This window comes from Camellia sinensis, chromosome 7 (assembly GCF_055761805.1).
Source record: "Camellia sinensis isolate YWXY chromosome 7, ASM5576180v1, whole genome shotgun sequence".
Classification (NCBI taxonomy): domain Eukaryota; kingdom Viridiplantae; phylum Streptophyta; class Magnoliopsida; order Ericales; family Theaceae; genus Camellia; species Camellia sinensis.
This window is the reverse complement of record NC_138967.1, coordinates 1194862-1202775: the sequence shown is the minus strand read 5'-3', so window position 1 is coordinate 1202775 and position 7914 is coordinate 1194862. Positions and strand designations below refer to the sequence as shown.

The 7914-nt window shown below is 39.8% G+C and overlaps 2 protein-coding genes across 3 annotated transcripts; one reads left to right on the top strand and one right to left on the bottom strand.

The window, feature by feature from the left end:
• The first annotated feature begins 529 nt into the window (after window positions 1-529).
• LOC114270648 (S-adenosylmethionine synthase 5) lies at window positions 530-2764 on the top strand. Of its 2 annotated transcripts, none has more exons than XM_028212198.2 (2): window positions 530-829; window positions 1206-2764. In XM_028212198.2, exons 1-2 carry the CDS (start codon window positions 648-650, stop codon window positions 2398-2400), a joined length of 1377 nt encoding a protein of 458 aa, XP_028067999.2. In that variant the 5' UTR covers window positions 530-647; the 3' UTR covers window positions 2401-2764. The 2 variants fall into 2 exon arrangements, with proteins under 2 accessions (XP_028067999.2, XP_082733411.1); XM_082877285.1 differs by lacking the exon at window positions 530-829 and adding an exon at window positions 896-1107.
• A 2153-nt stretch (window positions 2765-4917) lies between these two features.
• Window positions 4918-7454, bottom strand: PPR2 (Tetratricopeptide repeat (TPR)-like superfamily protein). Its single transcript, XM_028212196.2, has 2 exons — window positions 6860-7454; window positions 4918-6493 (listed from the first exon to the last, which is right to left on the bottom strand). The coding sequence occupies exons 1-2, from the start codon at window positions 7442-7444 to the stop codon at window positions 5351-5353; spliced, it is 1728 nt and encodes a 575-aa protein (XP_028067997.2). The 5' UTR covers window positions 7445-7454; the 3' UTR covers window positions 4918-5350.
• Window positions 7455-7914: the final 460 nt, after the last annotated feature.

Genomic DNA, 7914 nt, shown 5'->3' with positions numbered 1-7914 from the left:
ATTAGTTATGATTTATTATTAATTTTATTTATTATATAAATTAAAAATATTTTAAATTATATTATATTATTTATTAATATATTAATTGATACATATAAAATTAATTTTAAAGAATTGCTTCACATTATTTAAGGTTAGATATTTGTCTCTTCAAAAGAGACAAAAAAAAAAAAAAAAAATGATAGGATCGATTTATTTAATCAATAAAAACAATTTAGAACACCACATGCCCTTGGGGCAAATTATATAATTTCTCGGGTATTCCGCGGCTGCAGTGGAAATACACACATCCAACGGCTCTGCTTTAAGATTACACTCCTCTTTCCCCATATACACAACACACACACGCTGTACATCTACTTGATTTTTTATTAAAAATAATATTATATATATTAATTAATGTATTAATAGATGACATAATATAATTTTAAAAATTTATATAATAAATAAAATTAATAATAATAATGATAATATAATATTAATTGACATATGTGTATATTAATTGATAACGTACTATCACCGTTTCATTAATTTGATGAGATTTGAGATTGATTAATTAAAGGGAAGAGACCCCACCCCAGTCATGATCCCAATCCAACGGCTCAGCTCTAGATTCCTCCTCACTTCTTCACCGACAACACCAGTCAATGAATCTAGGCCCGAAATTCGGACTTGACTCCTCCATTCCTCTCTCTATAAAGCCCGCTTCTCCGAAATCCCTAGAGCCCTCACCCCTCGAACCCCTCTTTCGCTCGCACCACACCACACCACACCACACAGCTCTCTTTGTCTTGCTCTGCGTCACGGGGTTCTTTCTCTGTCTTTGTAGGTAAAGTAAATAATGGATTTTTATTAAGTTTTGGATCCAGATCTGTATCCTCCCTACTTGTACTCTTTCTTCTCTCCTCTCCTCTCTGGGGTTTGGCGTTTGCAGAAAAAAAAAAAAAAAAAAAAAAACTGGTGCTAATCTTGCTTTTCACAATAACACCCTAAACCTACTAAACCAAAATCTGATGGGTTTTAAATGAAAATTATTTAATGTATACATTCATTCATTTATCCGAACCGAACTCACTCACTCACTCACTCACTCACTCACTCTCCAAGGTTTCACGAGCTACAATTAATTATCTATATTTGTTTTGTACATTTATAAATTTTTCAGTTCAATAACCTATCTGTTTCGCTAATATTGTGCTGTGCAGCTTCAACAAAATGGAGACCTTTCTATTCACATCTGAATCAGTGAATGAGGGACACCCCGATAAGCTCTGCGACCAGATCTCTGACGCTGTTCTTGATGCCTGCTTAGCACAGGACCCTGACAGCAAAGTTGCTTGTGAGACTTGCACCAAGACCAACATGGTCATGGTCTTCGGAGAGATCACCACCAAGGCCAAAATAGACTATGAGAAAATCGTGCGTGACACTTGCCGAACAATTGGATTTGTCTCCGATGATGTTGGCTTGGATGCTGACAACTGCAATGTCCTTGTTAATATTGAGCAGCAGAGCCCTGACATTGCCCAGGGTGTCCATGGTCATCTCACCAAGAGGCCCGAGGAGATTGGTGCTGGTGATCAGGGTCACATGTTTGGTTATGCCACTGATGAAACCCCTGAATTGATGCCCCTCAGCCATGTCCTTGCAACCAAGCTCGGAGCTCGTCTAACACAAGTTCGCAAGAATGGTACCTGCCCATGGTTGCGGCCTGATGGCAAAACCCAAGTGACTGTTGAGTATTACAATGAGAAAGGTGCCACGGTTCCTATTCGTGTGCACACCCTTCTCATCTCCACCCAACACGATGAGACCGTGACAAATGATGAGATTGCTGCTGATCTTAAAGAGCATGTCATCAAGCCTGTTATCCCCGACAAGTATCTGGATGAGAAGACCATCTTCCACCTGAACCCTTCTGGTCGCTTTGTCATTGGCGGACCTCATGGCGATGCTGGTCTCACTGGCCGCAAGATCATCATCGACACTTACGGTGGGTGGGGTGCTCATGGTGGTGGTGCTTTCTCCGGAAAGGACCCCACCAAGGTGGATAGGAGTGGAGCATATATTGTCAGGCAGGCTGCGAAGAGCATCGTGGCCAATGGGCTTGCGCGGAGGTGCATTGTGCAGGTTTCTTACGCCATTGGTGTTCCTGAGCCATTGTCGGTTTTCGTGGACACGTATGGGACTGGGAAGATTCCGGACAAAGAGATTCTCAAGATTGTGAGAGAGAGCTTTGATTTTAGGCCTGGCATGATTGCCATCAACCTTGATCTGAAGAGGGGCGGCAACAGTAGGTTCTTGAAGACTGCTGCCTATGGACATTTTGGCAGGGATGATCCTGACTTCACATGGGAAGTGGTGAAGCCCCTCAAGTGGGATAAGGTGGCTCAAGCTTAAGTAAGGCTTGTCATTATTGATTACCGATGCATAATCCCCTTGTTTTTTCGTTGTCTGTGCCTACTGTTGGTCTTTTGTTGGGGTTTTCCTATTGTTTCTTATCATCTTTTAATTCTGAATTTGCTATAGAAAAAGAAAAAAAGAAGAAAAAGAATTATTATTTGGTTTAAGGGGGGGATCGGAGGTGAAAGACAAAGAAAAAAGAAAAAAAAAAAAAAAAAAAAAAGGATGTGAATTACTGTATGAATCGCTGCTGCTGAGAGATGCTATAATAATGCCCACAAATTGTGATTGTTCACAAAGAGAAACATTTGCAAAGCATTTATTTTAATTACGAATGAGAAACTTTGCTCCCCTTCAATTATTTTTTTGTTTATTTATTTTTAATTGCTATCTTGGTGTTTTGAGTGGAAAGTTTGATTGATTGCTTTGAACAATTGAGTGACGTCTAACGATGAATGGCCTTGTGCCTTGTGTTTATGTATGATTTCAAGTTAGTTGATTTGCATTTTGTAGTGAAACATGATTTCTAGTGATGCTGATTGGCCTGAATTAAGTTACCCTCCTAACCATCAATTAGCACAAGCTGTCAATTTGGCCACAACCAAAACCTCCGGCCAGTGAAAGGGTTGGTTGTGTAATTTCAAGCTGATATGTTAAAAGCATGGGTCTTCTTTTTCGTCATAACATAAAGCGTTCGGAGCCTCTAGAGAGGAGGCTACCTGCAGTAGAACAAAAGGACGTCATTTTACGTCATTTTGCCTATAGGGGGAACCAAAAAAAAAAAAAAAAAAAAAAACATAAAACACAAAACGAAGACTGCTGGTTTTTCCATCACCGGCGGCGGCAGCGGCCACCCCTTTCCCTACCTTCTTTGCTAACTACCGCCAGTTGCTCTCCCAGGTCCCCCAAAACCCTAGATCTATGGACGGCATTGTTTTGATCAAAACGACGTCATTTTACTTATAGGCGAAAAAAAAAAAAAAAAAAAACAACAACAACAACAACGAAGAGAGAGAGAGATTGTCAAAAACCTCTGCTGGTTTTTCCATCACCACTCCCACAATTTCCAGCAGCGGCCACCCCTTCCCCTACCCTCACTAACTACCGCCAATCACTCTCCCACCTTCCTTGGGTCCCCCAGAACCCTAGATCTATGGTTCTCTCTCTCTCTCTCTCTCTCTCTCTCTCTCTCTCTCTCACACACACACACACACACACTCACTCAGAGTTGCGAAGGGCAGTGTGGGGGGTGGGGGTGGGGTTGGGGGTGGGAGTGGAAGGGGACTGCTGACGAAGAGGGAAAGGGGCGATTGCGATCTGATAGAGGAAAGGTTGGGCGACAAATATGGAGGCAGAAGAGTGGGGAAAAGGTTGGTTGACAGGAGGACGGTGAGTAAGGGGTTGTGGTAGGTGATTGGAGGAGGGTGGGGGAGTGACTAGCAACATTCAATAAGGGTGGGGGAGGGGGTGGCCACCACTAGCAAGGGTAGGGCTGGTGATGGAAGTATTAATTGGCGGATGTTTCCGATGGTTTCTCTCTCTCTCTCTCTCTCCCCGTTCTACTCTTTTTTTTATTTGTTCCACTGAAGGAACACTGTAGGGAGCCTCCACTCTAAAGGATCCAGAAGCTACTAATGCCTAAACAGTTCCGTCATTGGAATCATGGATATTCATTCAGTACTAAGTTTCCCAACCAATAGTGTGAATTTTGAAGGGTATAAACTTAACAGAAGAATGTATGAATAGAAAAAAATTTGTGTGAAAATAAAATAACCTGAAACACATGCATAGTACTAGCTACAATGAAGAAATGTGCTGTGAACAACACTCAACCTGGTGGGGCAGACTTCCCACAAAAGACTTGAAAGAAAGACTTTAGCCATGGTCATATGTTCCATCTTTGGGGCAGCCGGCAGCCACAATAGTAAGCCTGAAGACTCTCAACCAAAAACAGATCACAAAGTGGAAAAACAAAAAAATCTCCAAGTGATCCCTCATCCCACCAATGAACTATTTTGATGTTCAGACTAACTACCACGTAATGCTGTTCCCTGACCATATCTTCTGAAATATGCAATCATTTTGATTGAAGAGAGATTTGGCCAGTGGGCACACGCCATGTATAATCTTCGTAGACACGTCATATCTCTTATTAAAGCTCCCAGGTTAAACTCATCACAAAATGCAGACTCATTTCTGATCCGGTGTGTAATGGTGACTATCTACAAAGACGCGCGACTTATTTCTGCCATCCAACATAAAATCATGAAGAAATTCCATAGTATGAAACAACAAAAAAACATCCTCTGCAATCAGACCATCACATTCTTCATCAACAATGTTCAAATTTTAAAGGCTTCTATAAACAGAAATCTTGCTCATAAATTTGACCAGCCAACTACTACAATGTTTACAATGTATCTCTTTCTTTTAGTCGAACACCAAGAAATTGGGACAAATTGTTAAAGTTGAGCTTAACTAGGCGACTGTTAGAATGTTGATAGAAGCAAATAATTAGAGCTGCAAGCCAAGGGGGCATTTAGAAAAGAAATATAAGCAACAGCACAAATGCAATCAAAATATCTGATGTCATGATTCCTTCATGTGACACTTCACGGAAGAAACCATCTTTCCAAAACTGTACTGAGCCACTTTACGGAAAAACAACCATCTTTCTATTCAACATTACAAAAGATCTTAAATTTGGAAGAATCCAACCACTATCTATTTCATAACAAGAATGCTTTACATACACTAGAGATGCTCCAGTTGTTTGTGTCTCAAAGTCCAAAGGAGGTTCCCACCACCATACTTTAGAAAAGACACCGAGGCAGAGTGGCAGTTAACGCAGTTGTCTATCCCTGAATGTGATCAGGATTTCTATTGATAAAGCTTTGCGTAGCATTTGCAGTGGTAGTTTAGCTACACCTAGTCTCTTAGCATTCAATTAGACATTAACTGAAGTCTCCACTTCAATGTTCTCATCGTCTTTGGGAGCAATAACAACCATCATCTCTTTTTCTTGCTCCAAATCATAAACCTTGTCATTCATTCCTTCCTTTCTATATGCATCCACCATGATAGAGTAAGTCGTAGAATCTACTTGGCACTGCTTATCTTTCATTCTCTTAAATACTCTCTCCATCTCCATCAAATCCTCTGCCCTTGCACAAGCAAAGATAACAGCATTATAAAATGAGGTATTCTCGGGTATCTCCAACTTCCCAGCCAACTGAACAGTACTTATAACCTTATGAAAGATACCTCCATTGGCATATCCTTTAATAAGACAGCAGAAAGTCTTGGTGTCTGCCTTCATACCCTCTGCACGCATCTGGTCAAATGTGTATTCCATGTGTTTCACATCACCTGCCTCTGAAAATGCTTCAATCACATTGTTATAAGTTGACGTTGTCCAAGGAAATGAAAGCTTGCGCATGTATTCCATCACCGATGACATTTTGTCATACATTCGTTTCTTTCCATAAGCACCAATCAGAATATTGAAAGTGCGCGTTTCAGGCTCAATTCCAAAATTACGAAATTTCTCATACCATCTCTCCATCATTTCAATCTGACCCTTGTTACCAAACAAGCTAAGAATAGTGTTCATTGTCCACACATCAGGCTTGGATGTGGTGCTCTCAAGCATCCCTGAAAGCACTTTCTCCATTTGGTCAAATTTCCCAGCCTTTCCATAGCCGCTTAAGACTATGTTTTGAGTGACAGTGTTTGGAGTTATTAACCGCTCAGCCATTTGTTCATACAGGGACTCAACCAGTTCAAATCGAGAAGCATCAACACAAGCCTTAAGCAGGATACTGTACGTATAAACATCAGGCTGACAAAGAGGCAGCGTCTTCATTTGATCAAGAATTGAAAATGCCTTGTTAATGAGATTGCTTCGACAATAAGCAGCAAGCAAGGCGGTGTACAGCTCTGAAGTGGGTTCCAACCCTTCTTCAAGCATTGTGTCAAACAGTTGATGGGCATGCTTGGGTTGGCCCGATTTTCCAAGCAGAACAAGGAGCTTCATGTAGGTTCCTTCTTTTGGTTGATAAAAGGGCTGTTCCTTGAGCATCTCAAACACCTGTAGATTTGAACAGGCCACCGTCATTGAACTCATTTGGGCAGCTCTACAAAGTTGCTTTTTAAAGCATTTGGTTACTAGCTTATTTGTGAAGTTATTTTAAACAGATCCGATATAATGAAGGGAAGGGAAGGGGCCATCATCATTAATTTCAGATGCATATAAAAAACCAAATCAGAAATACAAGGTAATTTTTCAATGAGTGGCATGACACAATACTTAACCCACATTAACAGAAAAAAGGTTTATAGGAGTAATTGTTTTTTTAGCTAGCCATAAAAAAAAAAAAAAAAAAAAAACCAAACTTTTAGCTATGAAATTCAAAACAATTATATTGCAAAGATGAGGCATGGAGGTAAAAGTTACCTCAAGGGCTTGGAGCCATTGTTTTCTGAGGATGAAATCGGACAAGGCTTCAGTGACGGTGTTGGCCCAGGCTTTGGCGTTGTTCTTGCGATCCATCTTTTTCTTGAGGTTCTTAATGGGGTGGTGGTTCCTCTTGGTGGATCTTCCATTTCCATTTCCATATCCATATCCAGTGCCTCTGGTGGGGATTGAGGGTTCTGAAATTATTCCAGGGTATTCGCCTTCTTTCCAGTGCCTCTTCTTTTCTACTGAATTCCTCGAAGAAGAAGAAGAAGAAGAGGTTGATGTTGATGCCAATGATGCTGCGCAGAGAAAGAGAACCCTAGAATTGGTGGTGGGTAGGTGGTGGTCTCCAACATGTTTCTTGGATTTGAGGTGGAGGTGGAGGTGGTGGTCTTGGTGGTGGTTAATAGGAGAGGGCAAGAGAGATGAAGAAAATGATATAAAAAACCAAGACGACGACATCCCCGGCGGCTTTCTACTACTACTTTCTATTGTGTGTTGTGTTGTGCGACTGTCTCTCCGCGTGTGTATCAGCATGAAATGAACCAATCCGTTTGGAGACTGGACCAAAAACCAACACATTTTTATATTGTTTTTATTTTTATGGGAAAGACAATTTTTTTATATTTCGAAAATAAAAATTATAATAAAAGTGATTCCTAAATGATGCAAATATTTTTAAATTTAATTTAAAAAAAATAGTTTGTCAAATACTAGTAATTAAGTTTTCTTTTTCCTATTTTTTAAAACATAAAATAAAATAAAAAAAACAGAAAACAATAACTCACATGCATTAATCACTAATAACATTTAAAAAAAAAAAAAAAACTTCAAAATTAGTTTGGTCAAAAAAAGAAGAAAAAACAAAATAAAAGAAGAAACACTCAATATTTTTATACCATGTTCAAAAAATCAAAAAACAAGTTTTGAAATCTCAACAAAAAAAAAAAAAGAAAGTCGTTTCTCTTCTTAAACTGACTGTCTGGACAGATAATTAAGGAGATGAGTTACTGGTTTTAGCCTTAAATCGTCCAATCCAAATACAACCTAAT

What these genes read in the sequence shown, in the direction of transcription:
- LOC114270648 (XM_028212198.2), top strand. Translation starts at nt 648, where the DNA reads ATGAATCTAGGCCCGAAATTCGGACTTGACTCCTCCATTCCTCTCTCT. An exon ending in TTCTTTCTCTGTCTTTGTAG is followed by an intron (nt 830 to 1,205) that starts GTAAAGTAAATA and finishes TGTGCTGTGCAG; the next exon opens with CTTCAACAAAATGGAGACCT.
- PPR2 (XM_028212196.2), bottom strand. Translation starts at nt 7,444, where the DNA reads ATGTGTTGGTTTTTGGTCCAGTCTCCAAACGGATTGGTTCATTTCATG. An exon ending in AATGGCTCCAAGCCCTTGAG is followed by an intron (nt 6,494 to 6,859) that starts GTAACTTTTACC and finishes TCAAATCTACAG; the next exon opens with GTGTTTGAGATGCTCAAGGA.